Below are 13,214 nucleotides of genomic sequence, written 5' to 3'. Positions count from 1 at the left end.
GAACTGTTCACAGAACGACCACTTTTTTATTTTATTTTATTGGGACGGAGAATGTTAAACAAAACCATATTGTCCTGAATGAAACACAAGGCTGTTGAAATGAAGATGGCTTATGAGGAATTAATGAGCCAGTGCATCTGAGAGAACAAGAGACTGCAGTGATCACTTAAAATTACTCCGTGAGGCAGGAGGAGTGAGCATGCACCTTACCTTAATGTTTCAATTATGCATTGCACAATCACAAAACCAAACTGGCCATGAGATAGAAGAAGTATAATGAGACTCATCCCACTTCACACCAGAGGAAAGCAGCGATGAACATAAAGAAATGCAGCAATATCATACAGTGATTGGTCTAAGCTGACACAAGAAAATAAATCCATTGGCATCCGATTTTTGACTATACTGAGAGTCCTGTACATCTTCACAAACCAAACAAAGTCTATGTAACACAAGAGATAGGCATAAAAGTATCACAACAGACCGTAGTGAAGCAGAAACCCCTTACACATCGATTCTAGGAGTCCTCAGAGATCCGCAGTGTGAAGTAAGGCATCATATCATGTCAGTGTCTTCAAAGAACAAAGTGCTGACAGCTAAGAAATCATCACAGATGGCTGGACTGCCTTTTTACTTTCTTTAAACAATGAAAAATAATGTATAAGCATGCATTTACGCCAGGTAGTATATCTCTATTGCTATTGTACACATACAATATACAAATGTACAGAACAAGTTGGAAAGAGTTGATTTAAAAATGTGCATGATTGACATTTTAAAAAAAGGTTCCCATTAAAATAGAAATGTTGCTCCTGGTACATCCTAGATTTTTTTTTTTGGTTTATGAATCAAAACATTTGTGGGGGGGGACCAAAAAGCTTTTTTCTGCGTATATTTACATTATGAACAAGGATGAAGAAAGACAATGTGCAAATCTGATTCCATGCAAGCAGTTGCATAATGTAATTTAGGTGCTTGAGTGATGGGTTTGAGGTGAGAAGAGGGGGGAAAAAAACACAGCTCAAGACTCATGGCTTCAATGAATGACTGTCCATTCTCTGCTGCAATAATAAGTCATTACACTCACACATAAACAAACTCCTCGCCAAACACACTTTCCAATCATGGAAACATTCACACTGGGAACATAACACAAGAACCAACGTTATATTATGTAGCATATTGATTTTGACTTATTCAAACTTATTGAATCACTGATTCACTGATACAACCAAACAACCCGTTCCAACAATGCACAGCACTGTGATCATTCAAGATCAGGATGAAAAGGTAGCATAATACTGCTAGTAAACGCAACACCTCATAGGAAGTCATGATAACCTACGGAGGAACTCGGATCTCTTAGGATACTGTTAGCCAGCGATTTCCATACTGGGGGTCTGGACCCCTCCAAAAGGTCATGAGATAAATTTAAGGGGTCGCGAGATGATAATCAATATCGGAGGATCTATTTTTGCTACAAAACATGTTTCTTTTCCCACATTTTCTTCTAATCTTCGCTTTTTTTCTTATGAATTACTGGATAATTTCCATAAAAAGTTAGAAGTAAGAAATTAGAATCACATATTGGTTGAACTGTTGCAGACATATACAACCAAATAGACATAGCTTTGTTTTAGGGATCAAAATCCAATAAAGGTTGGAAACCTTTGCTGGAAGCTACAGTATGTCCAAAGTCAATGATGTATTTAAGACACTGGTCAATAAAATCAAGAGGTTTGCTCCTCTTTATCCGTCCCATCAATAGAATAAACACATTTTGAGAATTATAAATTGTGTAAAACACAATAACACAGTATCTCTTGGATAAAATAAACACTGGTGCGTGAGAAATGCAACACTGGATCTGGAGAACAACATTTCAGAACAAGAACTAACTTGGAATCAAAAACAAGATGTCTCTTTCCACAAATATCAACTTGACATTTCAAAAAAAGCCAACCAAAAAAAAGGCATGAATGAACTTGAATAATGTAACAAGTGCAATGCAATGAGATCAGTGTGCAAATTCACATAATTTGCTAAATCACCATTTCATTTGACAAAATGTGATGGAAGGTTACATCTTTGGGTGATTGCAGATGAGCTTTGAGAGCACAAGCACAAACTGAGAAAAGACGAGGAAAGTAAACAGCATCTGCTTAGTCAGGTTACGATGACTGTTTTAAATTAATTTTATCTTAATATGACATTAGTTTAAAAAGGCAACCTGAAAGCAAACAAATAAATAAGAGGACTTGGCATATAAAATACGAGTGCAGTATCGTAAATACTGCAGTTCAATATGTATGTAACTACAGGTGTATATATAGGGGTTAAAGGTAGTGGGCATTGTTCTCTACAGCCTCTTGTCTTCAAACAGACAACATGTGAGGAGTTAAGATAAAAATGTTTCAAAAGGAAACAATCTTCTGTAACTGAAAGGTGTGATTCCACATTAAGGCAATGACATTTACAAATGGGTGAGATTGGGACAGAAAATAAATAGACAAACATCTTTTCTCCTTGAAATAATAATTACAGGGCTATCATCTTTTGGCTGGTGAGAAAGAAAAGATGGGGGGAGTGAGAGAAAATGCAGAGGCTGAAAAAGTCCAGTGACCATCTCTCTGCACCTTGACCTCTATCCTCCTCCTCTTATTCCTCTGCTGGCTGGGCAGTGTCTGTGCTCTGACCTGCTCAGAAACAAGACCAAAGACTTTTTATGGTGGAGCCCGAGAGGCCAGAAGAGGGGGAGCGATGAAACCCGTCCGTGTGGGCTTTAACAGTCCTGCAGGGATGAGCAGTTAGTGGTAATGTTTTGCCGACCCTGTGCCACCGGTACCAGCACACCCCAAAGGCCCAGTTTAATCCTGACCTGTCTGCCTGGCCGAGGCAAATGGATGAACAGCAGGAAGATTACGGCGAGGAGGAGGCAGCTGCGTGGTATTTGACGAAGGCGATGGCTGCCAGCTCTTTGCAGAACTCCTCCAGCACGATCACCCCCTCCAGCAGAGTCATGTGGTCGATACTACGGGGAGAATAGACAGAAAGGTGAGAAGTGCATTCCAAAAGTCAACTCAGATGATAAGAGCACAGATCCACGTGGAAGTACGTACGTGATGCCCTCTGGCTCTAGACCTAATAATCTCTTCCTCACGAGCAGCAGTTTGGGTGTGAAGTCTGGGATGCGCTGAATCCTCAACATGAGATCTCCCACCACCTAACACACAAAAGAACACAAAGCGATTACCAAAACACAACAGCACTGCTTCCATCCCTGGGTAAAAGGTGCAGTAAATCATTACTACACTCATTGGAGACATTACCACAAACAAAGACCATCCACAAGAAAATTAGCTGCTTCCACCAGCGTCTAAACTGCCTTTTACACTGTGTGTTACTGGGATAGATTTCAAAGGAAAGTAGTTGGACTGATTCACACAACAAAATAGGGACAGAGGTGCAGTTCTTCCAGTAAGAAGCAGGTTGAGTAGCAGCATGTTCACAAGATTCATAGCAAGTGCAACAGCACGGGAAACACTACTAAAAATACCACAGGTGTAAGATAAAGGCAAACAATTGTGAACATGATTATTTATTAAAATTCAATATCAAACACTTCAAGATACTACACACAACAGTCAAGGGAGAAATCCCTTGCCAGCTGGATGTCCAGCAAGTACCCAAAACAGTGATTTTAGGCTTTGGACATGTCTGCTATCAATGATGAATAAGATAACCACTGTGTAATCTAGAAAGGAGTCTTACCCTGACGATGACAGAGAACAGAGACCTGCACCCAGGGGCCAGGTTGATATAAGGGTCCAGCAGGTACTCATGCAAGTGGGGGTGTGGTAACAAAGACAGCTTGGACAGCACAGCAGTCACCTGCAGGTTGACATCGTAGGGCTGGAGGACAAAGAGGGTATCAGATATAAAACTTCACAGGAAATTAACGGGTGATTAGAGTGAACTGAAGATGTCCTGGAAGTTCTACAATGTATGTGTAGAACTGCTATGAATAAATAACACAAAGTGTCACAGTAGTCAGAAGCTCTATTACAGCGCTGCCTTTTAGATTTGATTTCCTAAATGCTACTATGAGCTGCCAAAAAGTGCAGTTCGCTTCTGAATCTCTATTAGTCATCTTCACAATTCCCATCTAACATCATTTGTCAAATGAGTTGATGGCGAGAGCTCATTATTTTTGTGTTTTTATTTTTCAAAAAAATAGAAGGCCTCTCAATAATCAGCTGCTCATTTGCATTTTCTCCCAATTTCTCTTCCCTTTCCATTAGAGGACCTCATTTACGCTAAATTGCAGTTTACAGTGTTCTCTTGCAGCAAGAAATAACTTTTGAGTGCATAGGAACATCTGAGTGAAAAACTTATCTGCTCCTTTAAAAAAAAAACAAATAAGGGTTTTTTGTAAGAATCAATAAAAACAGAAATGATGGCTCTGACTTAGTTTGACCTTAAATAACAGTTTATGCCGATATGGATGCACAAAGCTTAATTTATTCACTGGAATCTGGTTGTACATAACAAGCTAGATTAACCAGTTTACCTTGCCTTGCAAACTTGCCATTTAAGATTATTTTGTAATTTATTAGGTGTGTATTTCCATCAACTAAGAGGCCGTTTCACCTTCACTTTTTAGATTCAAGTGGTGATCACAACCAAAGCTGCATTTGTGATTTCCAAAGGATACATTGCTATTCAGACTTGTGGACTAATGGAGCTTAAACAAGGCAACAGATATTTAAACCTCTAAAGCATGCAATTATTCTGAATGATGCCAGTATTACTACAGATGTTTATTATATGGTGGATCAAACTGACCTGATCTAGGATGCGGCCCATCCTGTCGAAGAGAACCTTGAGGAAGTGGCCCTCGAAGAATGGGATGTCCAAGTTACACTTCTCAAAAGGCTTTGGATTTCCTCTCCAGTCCCACCGCTGGCAGACCCCACAAAAGTCCCTGAACTGAGGAGAACAATTTCATCTACACTTGGTATGTATTCTACTAGTGACACATAAGAAAAGTGATGAGCAACACTACCTAATTAGACTACTGATGAAAGACCTAGGAAGAAACACCAGAATTCTCACCTTACTGCTTACTTTGTCCAGTGTATCTCAAGCCTTAAAAATACTGAATGCCAGAATGAGCCATACCTGTCTGTGTGCATCTCTGAGGTAGGTGTCATAGCCTGTGCCTTCAACATGATACGATGACTTTGCCTCATCGGGCACCAAACACAGGAAACTGCAGGCAACAGAATTTAATAATTAAAGTTAGTTTTTTGTTTTTTTTTAAAGACAGAGGAACTCCACATAGTATATGTTGTATCGTGAGCAGACGGTGTACCTGTTGACAATCTTGTGGACCTCCGTCTTCCCGTCAGGCTTTGAGTGGTCAGGACTCTGTGGTGGAGAGGAGCTGAGCCAATCAGAACCAGACAGCCGGCTGTCTGGAGAGGGTTCATCACCAAACAGTGGATCCTCCTCAAGGTCTCTGTAGAAAGAACATGTTCAGTAAAATGTATATATATTTATGAAAACATGATCGGATTTTGATCAGTGCTACTGAAGTGGTAACAAAAGATGTTCATTTTTCATCTAGTTTTTGCTGAAGGATTTATGCATCTCTCAACACGATGCATGACTGAGGAAATTCTGACCCACTGGTTGTAATAGTGTACACTATTTTAATTTCCATTCTGGTATGAAAAAAGTGAGAAGTCCACTTTGTCATTGTTCTTGTGTGTAGTTACAATGGGGAAATATGTGGCCTGCTATGGGATGATAGCTTTTTAGGGCTCTTTAGGCTTGCATGGCACCTTCCAGTTCTGTTGTGTAATGTGGGAAGTGAATGAATGTCTACATAGAGATGCAGTTTTACTTGGATAGAAGCATGTTATATATATGGAAGTATATTACTGTATGTCTGTAGATATACACGTCACTGACATTCTTCTGTGAACTCATCTCAACCTCACCCCACGCAAACAATATGATCATGTCATACCATTACACAGTATTAAAGTGCTGCATTTGGTGACCTAATTCCTTTGCATGAAAGCTAATAAGCCATATAAAACATCAATAAACAAGCAAGCTATTGCTCGTTATGTATCAATATCCCAGAACTGATTATTTAAGGTTATCAGTGGCTGACATGCATTTCCTAATAACCATGGTTTAAAAAGATCCCAACGAATTGAAACACACAATAAGGAACGGTTTAGTTGAATTGGTGGCACAGCTGAAAAACACAGCTAGTTTATGCATTCACTTTATTTCCACTGGTGTGTGTTTGTGCAGATGATTTTTCGCAGCTCAGGGACGTCAAAGGTCAGACGCAGGTCCTTACACGGCATCATGAGGCTGCCCGTTCTCCAGGGGCTCCCGCTCCTCCTGCGGTTTGTTCTCTAGGTAGTTCCTCTCTTCCAGGCTACGCAGCACCAAGTTGTGGAGGATGTGCTGGTTGGGTTTCTGGATCAGCTGCTCAAATAGCCGCAGTGTCATGATGCTGATCTGGGGACGCAGAAGAAGGAATGAGGCTTAGCTCCCACTTTAAACCCAGAGCAACATGCCAAGTATTTGCTCACTGACATGAAGAAGGCAGTGGCTGTTTCAAACATCAGAGATGACTCATCTCTCTTTTGTATGATTAAAATGTGTGCAATGGCTCTGTTAGATACTAATTAAAATTCATGTGCTTTTGGTTAATCATATGATTCACTGGAACTCAGAATACTTGAAGGGCAGATGGCCATTTGTACTTTTGAATATCGAACGAGTAAAAGAAAAATGGATACATGATTTTCATTTTTGAAGGCACATTAATGTGATGAGGAAAGGGTGTAATAAAAAGGCCTGAATGAGTCTGATCAGCCAGAACCAGGTACATCCGGAATAATAACAATTATGTGATAAGAACCTCGTCTGACAGGTGGTCGCAGTGCTCGATGAGTCTGTGTCTGAGTGGATTCTGTGCAATAGTAGTTGGAGTCTCTGGCTCGCTCTCCTCTCCTAGCAGGAAGTAAACCATCTCCTGCAGCAGAGCATTTGAAGTCACCTGCCTGATGATCCTGTTCAGCAGGGCTGTGGAGGTCAGGATGCCCACCTCGGACCTATGTGCACCCACAAACACACCACGTGTTACTGAGCATTCATGACACATAACATACTAAGACAAGAATGAGAATTCCAATAAAAGGATGATTGATTGATGATTCAAAGTTAAACCTACGTCTGCATAAGCTGCGGTTCCATAACAGACACAAAGAATCTTTCTCTCACTGCTTTTGCCATCACTGCGGCTGCTGACTGGAAGACAGTGAAGAAAAACAAAAATGTAGTTCAGACTTTTGTGGCTTTCAGACACAAAAACAACTTCTTTGGAGAGAAGTTCTTTTATTCTGTCTATTCTGACTACAATATGACACATCAAAACACAGTGAGTCAGCATTGGTTAAGGACCTTCTGAGCCTCCTTGATGAGCTGGTCACAGTAATCTAGCCAGGACAGGAAGGAAATGAGAGCCCTCTTCCCTGTGAAGACAGCAGCATCCTCCTTCAGGTTATATACATCCAGACTGAAAGTGAGAGAGAAGGCAAAAAAGGGAAAATATTAAAGGTCTGATGCAACTCCACTGAAAATAGCATTTCACAGAGGATGCTATTTAAGGGCTACCTGCTAAGTCACATTAAACCAAAACTTCAGATGATGACACAACTGAATTGTATCCAAGTGGTGTTACAAGTCAATACTGGAAAGAAATTTACCCCCAGTTGACTGACTCCACTGTCTCAATGTCCAAGGGGTCTATGGACTGTGGTAGGGCTTTATAGAAGGAGACCAGCCTGTCAGTCAGAAGCTCACAGAGCTCAGTGTTTTCAGTTAAACACTTGGCAGCTGCAGGCTCTGGTAAACTGACCAGCAGCATCAGGCCCTCACATGCTTTCACCACTATCCTGCCATCCTGAGTAGGGGAGAAACAGATACAACTTGTAAATACAAACTTTCAACTCAAATGAAGAAAAAGACATTACATACGTAACTTACAGTAAATCACCCAAAATTCCTTGCATGGGGATTTACTTACAGGGCTCTTTGTGAGGTTAAGCAGGGAGGTGACGAGATTGTAATTGTTGTTGTTATTATTGTTCGTGGTTGGACTAGAGGTGGAGGCAGCCGCTGCAGCCTGTGGCTCCTCTGGGCGGTCAGCCTGTTCCTCTGCCAGAGACTGACCAGTGTCTGGAGCCAACACATTCTCTTTCACCACATCTGTCCCTCCAGGAGTCTTTGTCTCAGGTCTCTTTGACTTCTGCAAATAGCATCACAAATAAGAGCTATTATCTGAACTCTATGCTTAAAAATCCTGTAAGGCTCTTACCTTTGTTAGTAATATATACAGATAAATATTTATGAATGTGCTGCTCAACTTTTTTTCTCCCTGGTGTCATAGCAACTCACTTCAAGGAAGAAGTTCACAAGGTATGGATCCTGCTTCAGTTTGGCACAGACTATACAAAGGAACTGAATCTCTTCATTTTCTGTAGGAGCAGCCAGCACCTCCCCACACAGGCGGATCAGTTTCTGACAGAGGAATGTCACAGACACAGAAATAAAAGTTACATAACCTGTCGGTTAGCGGACCATTTTGAGGAAAAGGACTTATATATACTGAAATCCAGACTGCAACACTTCTCACCAGTACAGGTCTGTGGACATTGATGTGTGGCAGGAGAGGTTGACGAATGTGTGCTAGCAGCTTTGTGTAGAAGGTAAGCACCTGCTGCTTCATCCCGGGAGGACACTGATGGGAAAACATACAAACAGAATATATTAGAATTTATTTGGGTGGTCGACCAAAATAGAGTCCACACCGTGGAAATGCAGCTCACAGTGCAGATTCAGTGAAGAGCCTACCAAAATCGTGCATTCACATACAATCACTTGTTAGCTTTTGAATTCACTGTCGTACTGCAGCTGACTGCACACTCAGTGTGTGTGTGTATATGTATGTAATGTAATTATATATATATATGCACCCCCATATCATGATATGTATTTCCTGGAGGTATCATTCATGTAGTTACCAAAGCATGACTGCCTTACATCTGCCTTGCCCAAGGTGTAGAGAGTCTCCAGGATCTTATGATGTAGGAGGTACTCCATGCAGGGTCCTGTCTCTCCAGACTCCCTCTCCCCTTCCTCCTGGGTCAGGATGTCCAGCATCTGTTCCAGGTGGGATGGGATGTTGGTGTCTGTAACTGGGGCTTTGTCATCTAACAGGAAAACACAGAAACAGGTCAGAACTGCTAAGGTATAAACATAAAGGACAAGGCCTTGCTCATCTTCAACGCATTTCGGAAATCTGAGGTTTGCATCCTTCAGCTAACCACTTCCCCTCTGCAAGGTTTTCCTTTCGGTTCACAAACAAAAGCACAACTGTTAAACTAGATAGCTCTTGCATAGCGTTTGCTTTAATCCGGTGGCAAAAAGTTCATTGTTGTTTATAAGATGTAACGCAGTCCATGTTATATTCTGATACTCTAACATTTGCAAGAGAGAATATTTCTTTTTTTTGGTAGCGCTAGCTAATCTAGCTGGCATTGTAAACACTTTCCTAGGGGGGCTTCACAATAACATCCTATCACTGGTTTTACAAGTACACACATTTATTGTGAAGCACATGCAGAAAATGGGGAGTTTCTGCCAACAGTCTGTTTGCACATCAATAAGCTTAACCCAGAAAATGACAAATAGTAATAAATAAGGCAATATTGTGCATGGCGGGCCACATCAAGTGAATTAATGTTGCATAAAACACTGAAATGAAATATTTCAAATTTCAATTAGCTTTTTCTTTTTCAATCAAATGACTATTCAAAGCAACAGGATTTCAAAACTGAAGTCCAGGTCAGTTATGAGAGTGAAATAATACAGTGTTAAAAGAGTGGCCTAAGTATGCCATCCTTGTTTGTCACCAATTATGCACTAGTTAACAGGTGTATGTCCATTAAATCAATAACAAGTTAGGATACACATATGTATGTCATGCTGAATGTAACTAAGCACACAATGCCAAAAAAAGGCCAGTAACCACTGTGAAATAAAGGTTAATTTGTAAGATAAATCAGCACAACAGCTTTCATCAAAATGATCAAGTCATTCCTTAAATTAGTAATAATGTGGACAGATGAAGGTCATGCTGCTTACAAGTGCCCTTAGAATAAAAGATCAAGTTCATTTAAGTCACAAGTCTGCAAAACCAGTGATTAAATGCTCCTGAAAACAAGCTCAGCTACATAATACTCGAAGCACAGATAATCCACCATCAGCTGTTGAGTACATTTTGTTAAACTGGCCTACCTAGGAGAACAGCTGCAAAGAAGCTGTTGCTTAGAGTGAAGAATAGGAGGAGACATTCCTGGCCCAAAATAAACAAAGACTAGACATCAGTAGTTCGAGCAGAAGTTGTCAAAAGTTTACATGACTGGGTTTAACCACCAAGTACATTAGATGCAACCTGACACAGACACAGCGTAGGAGTTCTACTTGTGCAGATCCAACAGGCAAACACGAAAGAAATGCTCTCATAGTCTGGAGCTGCTTTGGTCCAGACAGAGTTGTTGAAGTCTTTTGCAAACTCAACCAGCATGGCATTCCCAGCATACTTCACAATTCCGCCCTTTCATTTGGATTTTCTTCATAACTATTCCCTTTGCACTGCCTGTGTTCATTTTATATACACTGGTGCTACATGAGCAGGTGATTAATTAGTTGACACACAGAAAATATGATTATCAATTAATTCTAATAGTTTAGAAAGAATATGAAATGTTAGCTGGTTAAAGCGTAAAAATGCTGCCATGTGCATGCTTTTAAATAAAGCAAGTTTAAGGCAATTCTTTTGGATCTGGTAAGTTGTAATGTAACTTATCTTTTAAAATAATGAATATTGACTATGATAAGTCAATTAATCAACAGTGACTACATCATTGTCTGTAACTATAATACTGTTACATACAGTATTAACAACTTATAACAAAGCCTTGTTTCCTGCCATTGTACTCAAACTTTAGAATAGCGTCATCGGTACAAAAGGACAACAACTTTGAAGGCAACCTGCAACAAATAGTCTACATCTGATGATATCATGACCATAACAGCTGTTAACTTATTCTTTTAGACTTTTCTTACCAGAAGTCTCAATGTAATAATGTGTAATGGCCTTCCAGTGATAGACAAAGTCCTCCTGCAACGGCAGCGAAGGGGCAAGCTGAAAAAGAAAAATGGCAAACATAAGCATACTGTATGTTTATACTGGTGGCCCAGAGAGACACCACTAATTATCATGGCAACATGTAGACATGTTACATTCACTTTCAAACTGAGTTCAAGCAGAGACTGAGAAGATTGGTTTGTTCTACAATAATGTGTGTCCACTAGCATAATCTTATAGTTTTCAATAAATGTCTTTACAGTGGTTAAATGGATCCACTGTGCCACTACAAAATGACTCTGATCATTGTGTGCAGCAGTTTCAAAATGTTTAATAATAGGGTAAAACTTTCATTTTCGAGTGACATAAAGGTTTACACTTGTCATGGATCGTATCCTCACACACAAACACGCGGCAGAATAATACATTAACAAGCTAATATTAGACGTTTCCCTATTAACTCACATCTACGCCTGAGGTCAAAAGTAATCGTGCGGGTTACCTGACAAACGTCTATTGTTTGAAACCCGCATGAAGCAGCTTGAGAACAGGTTTCAGGCAGGTTACTGCTGGTTTCCAGCTAATTAACGCTACCGTTAGCTGGCTGGCTAACGTTTAACATCATGCTTTTCAAAAAAGCTGTGCGAGATAAGCCGCAGACTATCCCGTTAATATTAACGCCAAAACGTTTGCGCAACATCAAACAAGGCTGTCCAATCATTTCGACATAAGGCTGCTGTTTGAAACGAGATAGCCAGCTACGGCATTAGCTTAGCTTCTTGAGGCTGTTATGAGCTCACATTAGCGGCTAACTAGCTCAGCTTGCCAAACTACCTTTAACACAGATACCTTGCTGCAATATAGGAAATGACAATAAGGAAATATGTTACTTAGTAACATAAACGAACAGACAATAAGCACACCCACAGGTATACTATTGCTAACAAGAACAAACGAAATGACACCACAAACACAAAACGCTAACATTAGCTTAGGCTAATTAGTTAGCAACGTATCCCTAATGCTGACGTGATATGTTGTCTGGGCGACCAAAGGCCCCTTTCAACCAAAATAGACAATACCCACAAGCAAGCCGACGGATAAATATATGTCTTTGAGTAAAAATAAAATAAACAACTCACCGCTTCCACAGCGTGCTGGAGAATGGACGTAAATTTGGAGAACATTTTGTTCTTCGACTGGACTAGTTTCTCCCGAGAAGACTTAGAGAATTCCTCTATCTTCTTCTTCCTGTTGCTACCGCCTCGATCCAGATTGGAGGTTTCATATAATGACCCTTGTAACGAAAGAATAAATGTAAGCAATAAAACCGTAACACGTTCCTTGCCCCAACAGGACTTCACAGGCCTGACACAACCACTGTAAACAAGACGTCTATAGACTCAAGACCGCTCACTTTGGACACGGTGGCACTTCCCTCGCCAAACGCCACTGTTTTAATCCACCAGGGGGCGCAGGCATACAAGACACAGGTTTATAATTAATGACAACGATCGATGCATACAAATGAAGACAGCAACCAATACATTCAATGAGGGACAATGATCAATATTTTCAGCTTCGAAACAACAATCAATGAGCCCACTTCAATATAAAAGCAAGTATGGGATTACCAAGCAATATAGGTTATATGGAAAAGCTGTTAAATCAATTGATTATGCTCCCACATGATTGCAGTGTTTTCCCATTTGGTGCTGCTGAGGTTATGCTTGCTTAAAGTCTCACTGCTTTGGGGATAAAGTTGAGGAGTCCACGTGATGAAAAAATTGCCTAATATTTTCCTTAAAGTAGCTGGATTAGTGGGGGGAAATGAAAAACAACAGTCATTGCTCCAGAGTGCCTGTCAACTTTATGATTTAGCCCAACTACCACGTCCAGAACAGCACAGTCATCCCAGACATAAAGTAGGCTAGCCGGTGTAACGTTTAGGTGACCCGACAGCAGATTGCAG

The 13,214-nt window shown here is 40.5% G+C and overlaps 1 protein-coding gene across 2 annotated transcripts; it reads right to left on the bottom strand.

The window, feature by feature from the left end:
• Position 1: 1 nt before the first annotated feature.
• On the bottom strand, positions 2-12,697 carry fhip2a (FHF complex subunit HOOK interacting protein 2). 2 transcript variants are annotated; one of them, XM_044214456.1, is made up of 17 exons: positions 12,385-12,697; positions 11,221-11,299; positions 9,133-9,302; positions 8,726-8,830; positions 8,488-8,610; positions 8,117-8,338; positions 7,797-7,993; positions 7,492-7,606; positions 7,262-7,338; positions 6,950-7,142; positions 6,380-6,543; positions 5,375-5,521; positions 5,182-5,272; positions 4,846-4,989; positions 3,772-3,912; positions 3,120-3,223; positions 2-3,031 (listed from the first exon to the last, which is right to left on the bottom strand). In XM_044214456.1, exons 1-17 carry the CDS (start codon positions 12,427-12,429, stop codon positions 2,920-2,922), a joined length of 2,229 nt encoding a protein of 742 aa, XP_044070391.1. In that variant the 5' UTR covers positions 12,430-12,697; the 3' UTR covers positions 2-2,919. The 2 variants fall into 2 exon arrangements, with proteins under 2 accessions (XP_044070391.1, XP_044070392.1); XM_044214457.1 differs by lacking the exons at positions 11,221-11,299; positions 12,385-12,697 and having other exon boundaries at positions 9,114-9,255.
• Positions 12,698-13,214: the final 517 nt, after the last annotated feature.

This window comes from Siniperca chuatsi, linkage group LG11 (assembly GCF_020085105.1).
Source record: "Siniperca chuatsi isolate FFG_IHB_CAS linkage group LG11, ASM2008510v1, whole genome shotgun sequence".
NCBI lineage: Eukaryota > Metazoa > Chordata > Actinopteri > Centrarchiformes > Sinipercidae > Siniperca > Siniperca chuatsi.
The sequence above is the reverse complement of the archived record's forward strand: the minus strand, read 5'-3'. Positions and strand labels throughout refer to the sequence as shown.